This window comes from Scophthalmus maximus, chromosome 15 (genome assembly GCF_022379125.1).
Source record: "Scophthalmus maximus strain ysfricsl-2021 chromosome 15, ASM2237912v1, whole genome shotgun sequence".
Taxonomy (NCBI): domain Eukaryota; kingdom Metazoa; phylum Chordata; class Actinopteri; order Pleuronectiformes; family Scophthalmidae; genus Scophthalmus; species Scophthalmus maximus.
Window position 1 is genome coordinate 2,471,548 of NC_061529.1, and position 12,118 is coordinate 2,483,665.

The 12,118-nt window shown below is 49.7% G+C and overlaps 1 protein-coding gene across 9 annotated transcripts in view; it reads right to left on the reverse strand.

Moving 5' to 3' along the window:
* Window positions 1–500: 500 nt before the first annotated feature.
* fgfr3 (fibroblast growth factor receptor 3) overlaps window positions 501–12,118 on the reverse strand; it is an 81,448-nt gene continuing 69,830 nt past the window's right edge. For 7 of the 9 annotated variants that reach the window (XM_035610366.2, XM_035610364.2, XM_035610365.2 and 4 more), the window contains exons 10-18: window positions 9,196–9,341; window positions 8,855–8,976; window positions 8,595–8,705; window positions 8,303–8,493; window positions 7,034–7,156; window positions 6,594–6,664; window positions 3,868–4,005; window positions 3,637–3,742; window positions 501–2,813 (exon numbers count right to left, since the gene is read on the reverse strand). In XM_035610366.2, the coding sequence (XP_035466259.1) occupies window positions 2,649–2,813; window positions 3,637–3,742; window positions 3,868–4,005; window positions 6,594–6,664; window positions 7,034–7,156; window positions 8,303–8,493; window positions 8,595–8,705; window positions 8,855–8,976; window positions 9,196–9,341 (1,173 nt within the window). In that variant the 3' untranslated portion in view covers window positions 501–2,648. Of the gene's footprint in view, window positions 2,814–3,636; window positions 3,743–3,867; window positions 4,006–6,593; window positions 6,665–7,033; window positions 7,157–8,302; window positions 8,494–8,594; window positions 8,706–8,854; window positions 8,977–9,195; window positions 9,345–12,118 lie in introns of all 9 variants that reach the window. The other 2 variants (XM_035610368.2, XM_035610363.2) reach the window with 1 other exon arrangement.

The following is a 12,118-nucleotide window of genomic DNA, read 5'->3' on the forward strand; positions in this document are numbered from 1 at the left end:
CCACTGGAACGAGGCCGTGGCACCGTGAAGCGTCGCCGCCAGCGTTTCTGTTTAGCAGCGAGTGAACCGCGGGTCGGAACCTTTTCAAATGCCACTTTCCCTTGCGAGACTTTTCACCAGAAACAGACTGTAAACATTTCAACCCTTGCGCTTGGCGGGGGAGATACCGAATCCGCCCGGTTGGCGGTCCCGCGACCCTCCCGCCCCCGCCCACATTCGACGGTGCAGCAATTGGGTTCGGAGATCTGGAGAAACGCCACGAAATAAGACTTTTAAGACTAATTTGGCACTTTTTTTTTCTCAACAAAATACACTCGAGGAAGCATCCACCACAGACTTTAGAGTCTCCTTTAACACACTGATATATAATATATATATATATATATATATATATATGTATATAAACTGTCGATATATTTTTCTTTTTGCTGTGCAACGTACAGATCACACGGCGTGCCTTCATTTCAGTATTAATACTATGGAGCAGCGATAAAATCTCAAGCGCCTGGGCAGGTTGTTGTGGTTGTTGTGGTTGTTGTTGTTGTTGTTGTTGTGTTTTTTTTTTTTTAATGAACACTCGAGCACATACGGACGTAACAGCTTCACGTTTCTGCCTCTGAGCCCATGAGTGTCACTAACCACTGACCTTTTCTGTCACTAACTAAAGAGTTTGAAGCCTTCAGAAAAACCTCGAGGAGAAAGAAAAAACAAAGTCCATCTATGTTTGCTTTAACGCCGGCGTTTTCAATTTATTCGTGTCTATACGTGGTAAACGCCATCTCAGAATCGAGAAGCGAGGGCTCCTCTTTTAGACGCTTTAAGCTTCGTTTCTGCTCTCTAGCATTGCAGCTGCAAAAAGTACAAAAATGCAACATTCACTTCTCTGAACGCCACCGGTTTAAGAAAGTTCCCTTGTAGCGGCCCTGAAAAGCATTCTGGGAAATGTAGTTCATTGCGTAATTTTTGCGTTTGCTAACCGACTTCTCTTACACTCAATGTTTTAGTTGATTCGTCATTTATCATATCTGCTTTTCTTTTGTGGTGTTGCAGTAACCCTCGTCTCCAGTAGGGGGAGCGTTGCATTGTGGGTTCTGGGTGTTTTTAAGCGATGGGACGTCGATTTTACACAAACAAAATGTTGCGGAAGTGAATAAATTGGCTGCAAATCCGTCTTATAGCTGGATTGTGGAAATATTATCGGCCGCGGGGCTTTCTTCCCCCCGCTGAGCTTCTCTGAAGGCTTCACGATTCACAGTTGTTCATTGTTGTTCGATACGTCTCTGAGTACCTCAGTCGTACCAAAAGGCCTCTCGGGTGCACGTCTCTCCAAGCGCTGCTATTTCTTGCCCAGCAAGAGTTAATCGTTGCTTTGATATTGCAAACGTCAACTTTAAAAGAAAACAAAAAAACAAAAAAACCCAGAATCGGAGCTGAGCGGGAAACATCCAGCTCCTCTGTCAGCGGGAGCCTTCAGTCCGACTCGGGCTCTCAAAAGAAATCACCTGTCTGTCATACATTCTTATTTCTCAAAAACTGTAAACGAACAAACAAAAAGATGGATGAAAAAAACCCAAAAACTAGAGGAGTCTGCAAGTTGTGAAAAATAACGTCGCAGTTTTGTTGTAAAATAAGTTACAAAAAAAAGAAAAGAAATAAAAATCTCTGCGTTACAGTACTACAAAACCCTAAACTAGACCTTTCGTACTTTAAGAACCACATGTTAAGTCTATAAATATCTTTACAAATATACACGTTAATTATTCAAATAAACCTTTTTTTTTTTTTCCTCTGTATCACTTAAAAACCATTCAAATGTTTTGCACGTTCATGACAGTGTCTTCAAGATCGCAACGCTTTCCATCCTAAAACAACACTTTAGAGGAAAAGAACGAAAAAAAAATGAATGTTTTGTCTTTTAAGCACATGGCTGTGGACAGCAATATGATACATATTTGCATTTATATAATTTACAATAAATCCTTTTTCTTCTTCTTCTAGATACATAAAAAACACACCCTCCGGACCTCACGGGACCTCATCACTGAGCGGCCCGGACACAAACCTTGTTCCATGATTATCACCAGAAACGGCTAAAATGTGACGTGATGGGTGAATAATTTCACGTGTATACGCTCTCATACTGTACAATCCCTTCTGTGACAGTTGACAGAAGGTTTTCTTGCTGGTATCTTGTCTTTTGTTTTGGGGGGGGGGGGGGGGGGGGGGGGGGGGGGAGGTCCTCGCCGTCCGGGTCGCCACAACAAAAGTTCCCTTCATTCCCCTCCTCTTATATCCTTTCTGTTTTTTTGTCCCGAGTAGGCACGGAATGGTTTCACCCCCACAGATTGTCCGTAACAAAAAGACTGGCCCGAGTACAAAAATATATATTTCATTTCCCCGAAAAAAAATACCAAAAAAAAAAAAACAAGGAACACAATCGCGGTTCAACGGCAAAAAAAAAGAAAAAGAAAAAGAATAATCCTTCAATGTTTAAAAGAGTCGCTTGAGGAGGAGGAGGAGGAGGAGGATTTGGAATCCCAAGTATTGCATGCTGAGTGTTTTCTTTTCTTTTCATATTTCCATATCTTGAGGTGATTATTGGTCCCGCGCTGCGAGCGGAGGTCAACGTCCCGCCGCCGCTCGGCCCTCTACGTCCGGGCCGCCCCGGCGGCGGGCGGCTGCTTGGGCAGACAGGGCTCGTCGGGCAGCGGGTCGTGGGCGAACACCGAGTCGTCGCCGGAGGAGCAGGTGCTGTTGGAGTCCTGGCAGGTGGGCGAGTACTGCTCGAAGGGCACCGACAGGTCCAGGTACTCCTGTCGGAGGAGAGGCCCGGGGTTAGACTGCGGCTGTCACTGTCACATAGCCGCTGTGCTGCGGTCACAGAATTAGGCAAAAACAGTGATGTGCTTTCACCGGTTCATCACTGACAGCATCTTCATTGACATTGACGCAGACTTTCATGGCGATTCAATCGTTTCAGACATCATTTTGTATTGGTCTGACATTGGGAATATTGTTTTTTATATGATATAGGGTTATGTGCTATGAATAAGGCCTGTTTTTGTGGGATTTTTGCCATCTGTCTGTTCATTATTTTTCATTTGTGGAAGCAAAATTCAATTTTCACCTTTAAAACATATGTTTTTTTAAATTCCCATCTCGTGTCCGTGTGTTGGTCGATCAGTTAAATCATGTTATATATTATATAAAGGTAAAATATGTATCAAATCCCTTACAAAAGTATTGATCTTGACCAACACAAAGACGCATTTGACTGTGTGTTGCAGTAACTACATCTCCAAAAACTATTTTTCTTATTTCCAAAGAATGCGGCTGAGGTTTAATCTATCGACTCCGATGTACCACGGCAGCCGAGGAAGTCCAATTAAATCCCGAACCATCGATTTCTGTCCCGACTCCTGGCCGAACACGACACACAGATTCCATTTCGCTTCTCACTGGGCGAGATGAAACTCTAATAACTGTCTGATTGATTTTAAAAAAAGCGCTCAGCCTTTAGAAAATGTCCTTTCTGGTCAGGTGACGCGTTGTTACAGTCGGCCGAGGTGAAATCAAGAGACGGGCCCGTTCGTGTTTTCTCCCGTCGGCGAGCGGCAGCCGAGCGAGGACACTTACGTCGGTGGACGTCATCGACAGAACCCGGTCGTGATCTTCTACCAGCTGCCTGAAGGTCGGCCTCTGCGAGGGCACGGCGTGCCAGCACTCCCTCATGATCATGTACCTGGAACACACACACACACACACACACACACACACCGTTAGATTTCAGTAGCAGCTCTGGTCCATGTTCTTTGTCGGATGCGGAGGGAAAAGCTCGTCTGTGAACGAGCTGAGGAGAACACCTACAGCTCATGGGTGCAGTTGGCGGGTTTGTCCATCCGATGTCCCTCCTTCAGCAGCTTGAAGAGTTCTTCCACGGGGATGCCCGGGTACGGCGAACCTCCCAGGGTGAAGATCTCCCACAGCAACACACCGTAGGACCACCTGGACACACACACACAGAGTAAACCTTGAATACAAATTGGAGGTCAAAAGGAATCTCATGGCATTTCTATTACTGTGTGTACGACTCTCATACGACACACTTTTTATGGCTCGGCTCAAACGTCTGGTTTCGCAGAAATGTTTTACCATCTTAGAATTCATCATCATGAGAATGTAGAATGAATTTTTGCGTGTAGGTGGCCCCTTAATGCATCTGGCATGGGGCACTGTTTCCGGAACACACACACACACACACACACACACACAAACACACACACACATGCGTGCCCCCAAAGCGAGAACAAAACATTGAATGGGGGAAAAAAAAACAACCAACGTATTAAACTGTATCTACGGTTACAGTCCAGCTGCCGCTCTGAACCGAGCCATCAGCTCGCTTCCTCTCTCTCTCTCTCTGCGGCAACGGGCTCTCGTGATGAAACCCCGCCGCATTATAACTTAAAGGTTTTCAGAAAAAATGAGGGGAGGTAATCAGATAATGGGGCCAGTCTATTAACCCAGTGTACTATTGTTTCATCCGGTGAATCAGAATCGGACGCCCTCCTCCTCCCCCTCCTCTTCCCCCTCCTCTTCCTCCTCCTCCTCCTCTTCCTCCTCCTCTTCCTATGGCTCCTCCTCCTCCTCCTCTTCCTCTTCCTCCTACTCCTCCTCTTCCTCTTCCTCTTCCTCCTCCTCCTCCTCCTCCTCTTCCTCCTCCTCCTCCTCCTCCTCCTCTTCCTCCTCCTCCTCCCCCTCCTCCCCCTCCTCTTCCCCCTCCTCTTCCTCCTCCCCCTCCTCTTCCTCCTCCCCCTCCTCTTCCTCCTCCTCCTCCTCCTCCTCTCGCCGCTCCAAGCGAAGACTAATCTGATCATTCACGCTCTGGTCCAGAGGGTGGACAAAAAAAACAGGCGCTACTGTCCCGGGGGCCAGTTAGTCCGCCGTCCAAACACAGCGACAAAGAAAGAGGGAGAGAGAGAGGGAGAGAGAGAGAGAGGGGGAGTGCGGTGAAAGAGAGACATCAAACATCAAACAGGGAATTAGCAGCTAAAGGCGGAAGATGTAGGTTGAGCACAAGAGTCAGGAGCTCATGATCGTCACAGGTGTGATCAGGACACGGAAACAGACATCGGGTCGCAGGGGTCGCAGGGGTCGCAGGGGTCGCAGGGGTCGGAGCAGGAGGCAGGAGGAAGAGCCACACACTTTTTTTTAATATTCACCGCACGCCGTCGAGGATGGAGACTCACAGGCTGACAGGCTCCGAGACAGGAGGAGGTGATGAAGGTGTGAACACCGAGGGGGCAGACGCAGAATGAAGGTCAAGGAGCGCTGTGACCTTTGAGTCCGTGAGGTTTGGACTGTGCACCGTGCGCGAGACGGATGGGACCGGATCGGAATCAGCCACAAAGAGTAATCTTGTAATCACGCGTCCGGCTGGCGCTCATGAACCTCGCAGAAGAGCTTCACGTGACTCGCATGAATCAGCGGGTTACGCCGCTGAGCTTTGTGCAGACGGCTGGGGTTCGATTCCCCCGATTCCCCAAAAATCGAGGGGAAATCCCCACTGTCTGAGGATCTGATCATCTGAAACGATGACGAACTTCACTTGTCCTCTTGCGTGTGTCAGATGTGTCTTAATGTGTTTATAGTGGTGGTCCCCCCCCGCCCCCCCAGCCCCTCCCCGTCTGTCTGAGCGTAATCTATTCCTTGAAAAAAAACCATCAGAGGTCAGAAGTCAGAGTCCCCTCGGGGGGCTGCGAGAGTAAACTGGCCGTCGAGCGACTACTGTATGAGGGAGGGGGGGGGGGAGCGAGCGAGGGAGGGGGGAGGGGCTTTGGCGGGAGGATTGACTCTGTAATCCAGACCTGCTGAAATAACAGAGCTGGGGCTGATTCTCCTCTCGGCCCGTTCCCAGGCGAGGGTAATCACACCAGTGATCCAGTGTTGACAAGGTCGCGTATTTGGCTTGGACGGCTGCGCTGGGGGGTGGGGGGGCAGGTGGGGGGGGCAGCTACTGCACCACAAGACAGACTGACTTTATGACCTTCTCGCCTCGACTCGCCTTCCCCCTCCTGATCCCCAGCCGACGCGGCGGCGATCCAAGGGGTCGTGCAAGGTGCGTTCCCTTCGCCGCCCCTCTCGTCTCCTTCTGTTCGAGGGGGGGGGGGGGGGGGCAGGTCGGATGTGGCCGCTGACGGAGCAGCCAACGCTGGTCCCCCCCCCCCCCGCCCCGCCCCCCGTCTCTCTGTGATGTCGCGTCGCGGAGATTAAAGAGAGCGAACGCGGCGAGGAATGCGGAGCCGCCGATTACACGAGGGGCCCGGGATTAATCGAGAGAGAGAGAGAGAGAGAGAGAGAGAGAGAGAGAGAGAGAGAGAGAGAGAGAGAGAGAGCGGCGGTGACAGCGAGAACTAATTCAGAGAGGGGAAACGCGGCGATTCCATATTCACACGCACACAACGCCCTCAGTCGTGGATGTTTCAACAACCCCCCGCCCCCCGTCCCTGGAAATCCCTCGCCGGGTCGCACAGCGGCTCCCGCGCCAGTGGGCCGTCGGCATGTGGCGCTTTTGGCTTTCGTGCAAAACTCACACGTCGCTCTGGTGCGTGTAGACCCGGTCGAACAGCGCCTCCGGAGCCATCCACTTCACGGGCAGACGACCCTGCAACGACAAGAGGGAGAGCGGCGGTCAGAAGGAGCTCCTCCTGTCAAACAGCGGGTCCACGCCGCAGCCTGGACGGGCCTGGAGCTGAACTTCAGCGCCACGGTCCCGTGACAGGAACCATTTACACAGTGACACACATCTGTCAATGATTCATTACAGACATCAAAATGTATTTAAGCATTCCTCTGGGGTGTTTCGTTTATCGTGACGGACGATGTTTGGTCAATTTCTATCACATTATTCTATTTCGTAGCCCAGAAGAATCTCGAACAGTCGTCATGACGCGCGTTCCTTCTCTGACGTGACGCCGGGAGACACAGCTCAGCCCCGTTCTGCTCGTCTGACCGTGATGAGGGGAGGACTCACGTTCGTGGTCTTTTTGTAGTAGTCTATATTGTGCACGTCTCTGGCGAGACCGAAGTCCGCGATCTTCATCACGTTGTCCTCCGTCACCAGGACGTTTCTGGCCGCCAGGTCTCTGTGGATACACTGAGGGGGGAGAAGAAGAAGAGCAGATGCATCAAACACACACACACACACGCACACACACACACACACACACACACACACACACTCTCAGAAGCAGATGAAGGCCGATAACTTTCACTTCACCCTCCTCTAACTTTAACACAAATATTCACCTTAACTTCAAACACGACATCGTATTTTTCCGCCGAGGAGCTTGTGTGATCGGTTTTGTTTGTATATTTTTTTGTTAGCAGGATTAATCAAAAAGTTTTGGACGGATTTTCACGATAAACATAATCAAAGATAGATCAAAAAAGTCATTACATTTGGATCAAGGGATTTTTTTTTTTTTTAAAGGATTTGAGATGAGGAGTCCCGACACTTAACATTCATTTAAACGCTGTAAAGAGTGATTCAAAATCAAGTATAATGATATTTACTGTATTGAACTCAAAGTTTGTTGGCTGTATCTAATAGGCCCGGAAAAAAAAGAGGCTAAGTTCCGGATTTTCTTTGAGAAAGTTGAGAAACGCTAAGACTGTCTACAGCTTCGTAATGATGGAAGATCTTCCTCGTCTTTTTATTTCAATCGGGACAAGTGGGAAGTGAAAGCAGCGAGGATGGTTGGCCATATAGTAAACAGGATGTATAGACAGTAAACAGGATGTATAGACATTAAACAGGATGTATAGACAGTAAACAGGATGTATAGACAGTAAACAGGATGTATAGACAGTAAACAGGATGTATAGACAGTAAACAGGATGTAAAGACAGTAACCAGGATGTAAAGACAGTAACCAGGATGTATAGACAGTAAACAGGATGTAAAGACAGTAAACAGGATGTAAAGACAGCAAACAGGATGTATAGACAGTAAACAGGATGTATAGACAGTAAACAGGATGTATTGACAGTAAACAGGATGTATAGACAGTAAACAGGATGTATAGACAGTAAACAGGATGTATAGACAGTAAACAGGATGTATTGACAGTAAACAGGATGTATAGACAGTAAACAGGATGTAAAGACAGTAACCAGGATGTAAAGACAGTAAACAGGATGTATAGACAGTAAACAGGATGTAAAGACAGTAAACAGGATGTAAAGACAGCAAACAGGATGTATAGACAGTAAACAGGAAGTGGTAGTGGCAGCGGCTCACCTTCTGCGAGGCCAGGTACTCCATGCCTCGGGCGACCTGGTAGGCGCAGGACACCAGGTCTTTGAAGGTGAGCTGCTCGTCCGGGATCTTGCACGTGTCGAAGGAGTAGTCCATGCCCGGCGGCCGCCGCGCCCGCAGGTACTCCCTCAGGTTGCCTTTAGAGGCGTACTCCACCAGGACGTACAGGGGACCTGGAACGCAAAAGCACAGCGTCGCTATCAAGACTCGGGTTCAGTTACCGAAGGGATTATCTTTTTTTAATTCTTTTTTTTTGTGAGCAGCGCGGCCTCACCGTCCTGCGTGCACGCTCCCAGAAGGTTGATAATGTTTTTGTGTTTCCCGATCATCTTCATCATCTCCATCTCTGACACCAGGTCGGACAAATCTTTATCCGTGGCGTCGTCTGCGGACAGAACAGAAAGAGAGAACAAAACCAAGTCAGGACAATCAAGGAAGTGGAAGAGGATCAACGCTCCCGATTTCCCCTCGTACAAGTAAACCTTCGGCGTCACTGCCGAGGTCACGCAGTCACTCCTCGCTCTCCTCACTGACCTTTCAGCATTTTCACGGCCACGTCCAGCGGCTTGTTGGGCTTCTCCTTGTCGATGCCGATGGCCTCGGCCATCACCACCTGACCGAAGCAGCCCTCGCCCAGAGGTTTGCCCAGAGTGAGTCTGAAACCAGAGCACGGCCATTTCAGAAAGTTGAAATTTGAAGTCGCTTGCCAACTGCGACGAGCACAAAAGGCAGTCGTCATGGCGACCGTGATGTATTGATGGTGGAAGGTGTTCACGCGGCACATCACGGTGCAAGGACGACCGCACAGTGTCAGTCAATTCTGAACACACACACTTCATGTTCCCGGGAGAACTAATTCTTCGCTCTTTTCTCACCGCGTTCGGGGAAACTCCCACTTGGGGTCGGACGGCAGCTCCAGCTCCGACACGTTGGCCAGCATCGGCCCGTCGCTGGACGACAGGCGGGCGATCCTCACCAGCGGCGTGTTGGAGTTCATGGAGGAGTTGGAATCCAAGGAAACCTGCTTGGGTGCAAAAGACAAACTTGTTATAGACTCCGAAAGGGAACGAGGTGATGTGTGTGTGGACGGGGGCGACGGAGGGAGGAAAGAGAAAGGCCCTGACAGTGACCTTTGACCCAACAGAAACTACAGCGAATGACTTTCATCCGTGTTCTCGCCTTGATCTTGAGCTTTGAGTTAGAACATGAGCTTTTTTGTGTTGTCAAGAGAGTTTCATCAAGAAAAGAATAAAGAAAATATATTCATCTGTTTGGAAATTCCAAAAAGGGCATTTTCCAATCGTTTAGCTATTTGAAAAAAAAAAGTGTAATTGATAAGAAAAGACATCTGATATGGAATAAAATCAAAACTATGTTCATGCGAGACGCTGCACGCGTTCAAGCTGTTGTTTGCACAGAGAGGACTGAAAAAAAACTGCAAACATCACAGCGGTGACTTTTACAAACTGCCGGCCCCGTGGCTGCGAGCGGGAGGCAACAAAGACGGACGGAGCAGGATGCGGAGGCGGGCGAGCGGCGAGGGGTTGGGGACGGACGTCCGTATCCATCAGTGGCCTTCCTGCCACCGGGAGCCCGCCGGCACCGCGTTCTCACACAGTTTGTCTGAGTGCGAGCTGAAGGCCCCCCCCTCGGCTTCTTGATGGATCTGTTTGTGTCAAGATGTCCGCCGGCTCGGCCCCCGACCTCAAGTGGGGTCCTGAAACAAACACGTCCACTTACCAGACTCTTCCCTCCTCAACTTCCCAACTCGAGGGGGGGGGGTAAGAAAAGCGCTGTGATGATGGAAAATGAAAACAACAAAACAAAACAACACCCCCTCTCCAAAAATAGAGAGAGAGAGAGAAATTGCCCCGACAAATTTCAGAGGCATGAAAAGTAATATCTGACGGAACACATGCCAAGAGGTTCATGGGAGATTTACTCTGAGTTATGAAAGAGAAAGGAGAGAAGCGGGAGATTAGCTTTGCAGAAACGAAGCGGAGATTACAGAAGAAATGCAATAAGATCTTCCCCTGCGCCGCCTTATAAGAGCATGTGTATGTGAAGGCAGCAGAAATAGAACCGATCCAGAGGCCGCGGTTAGAGCGTCTCTCGAAAGATCAAACTTCTACCTGACACAACCCGCCGGGACGGGGACTCATCAGACAACATACACTTCCCCAGCTTAAGAACTTCAGCTCCCAAAGTCACGTGTGATGTTTTTCCCAAGAAACGAGTTGTACGACTTTCAAGCAACAGTGTTTTTTTTCTTCTAAAAGTGCAGCTCCGTGCATTTCATGGAGCAACGAACCCTTCAATTATGAAACTCGGAAAAATTCGGGGGCTCGCGCAGAGAAGCCACACAGCAGCTGTGTCCCGCGCGCACACGCACGCACGCACGCACGCACACGCACACACACACACACACACACACACACACACACACACGCACACACGCACACACGCACGCACGCACACGCACGCGCACGCACACGCACACACACACACACACACACACACACACACACACACACACACACACACACACACACACACACACACACACACGGCGGGGGCGACAGCAGGGCGGGGCAGCAGCAGGACCCGTAATGACAAACTCATCATCCTGCACTTTTAGACGTTCACATTTCCAGAGTCGAGGTCGCGACTCTCGCGTGAAAACCCCAAAAAGAAACGAGGGAGGGACGGAGAAAGTGAGGGGCCACTTTATTAGGTGCTCGAGCCGAGGCCTTTAGAAAACCTCTCTTCCCTCCTTGGACACGTCAAGACGATGCTTTTTTTCCCCTTAAGACACAATGCTCACCACATGAAGTCAAATCTCTGTCTTTGTCTAAATGCACCTTTCAGATAAAGCATCACGTCTATGGATGATCGGCCAGATTTGGATCTGTTATCGAATCATAACCACGTCTTACACTACGCACGGAACGTTTAGCTGCCACACTTCTAGATCGACACAAAGCAGTCTCTTAAGAACTCGAACTAAACCCAGTCTGACTCAGTGTGCACACTTCACTGAGCAGACCACGTGTCATTGGCTCAGTCCCTATGAAACCTCCTCACAGGAATCTGTGAAATAGACTCATTTGCATCCTCGAACCCGAAGGTCAGACGCGCAGCTCGCGCTCACGCCCGACTCCACGAAGTAAATATTCAGCAGGACCAGTTCAAACTTTTAAACAGTCCAAACCAATGAGAGGCGGCGTGCTGAGTAGCAGCGAGGTGTAGAAAGTCGCCGGCTGGCGCTCCACCGAGCCAGACGGTTTCCTGTGACTCTGGCTAAGATAAACGGACCGACCGCTGGTTGCAGCTTCGCGTTCAGCACGCGGACGTGTCTCATTTCACTCTCTCCAAGGAGGCCGGCAAATTTCTCTTCACAACTATTTCCCTTGAATTCTTGAGTTTGGTCCCGTCTCGGCCTGCGTGCTGTCTGAACCTCGACTGTCGACCGGACTGAGGTTCACATCGGACTGACGGCAGCTGCTGCACTTCGTGTTCCTCCCCAAACGGTGGAGGGGACGAGTGTGTGTTACGCAGAGAGTGAAATGTAAAACTAACACTGACAGTCGCAGGAAGGGCATAAATACCCCCCCCCCCCCCCCCCCCCCCCCGCCCCCCCGGGCTGAATCTGCTCCAAGATAAATGTGAACACATGTCGCCGCCGCGACGCGCCTTCCAGCGTCTGCGCTGCGTCACCGTGACAACGGGACGGACGGGCGCACGATAATAACCATCAGTATTTATTCATGCTTTTCTTAGTACAAGTCCAAGTGGCAG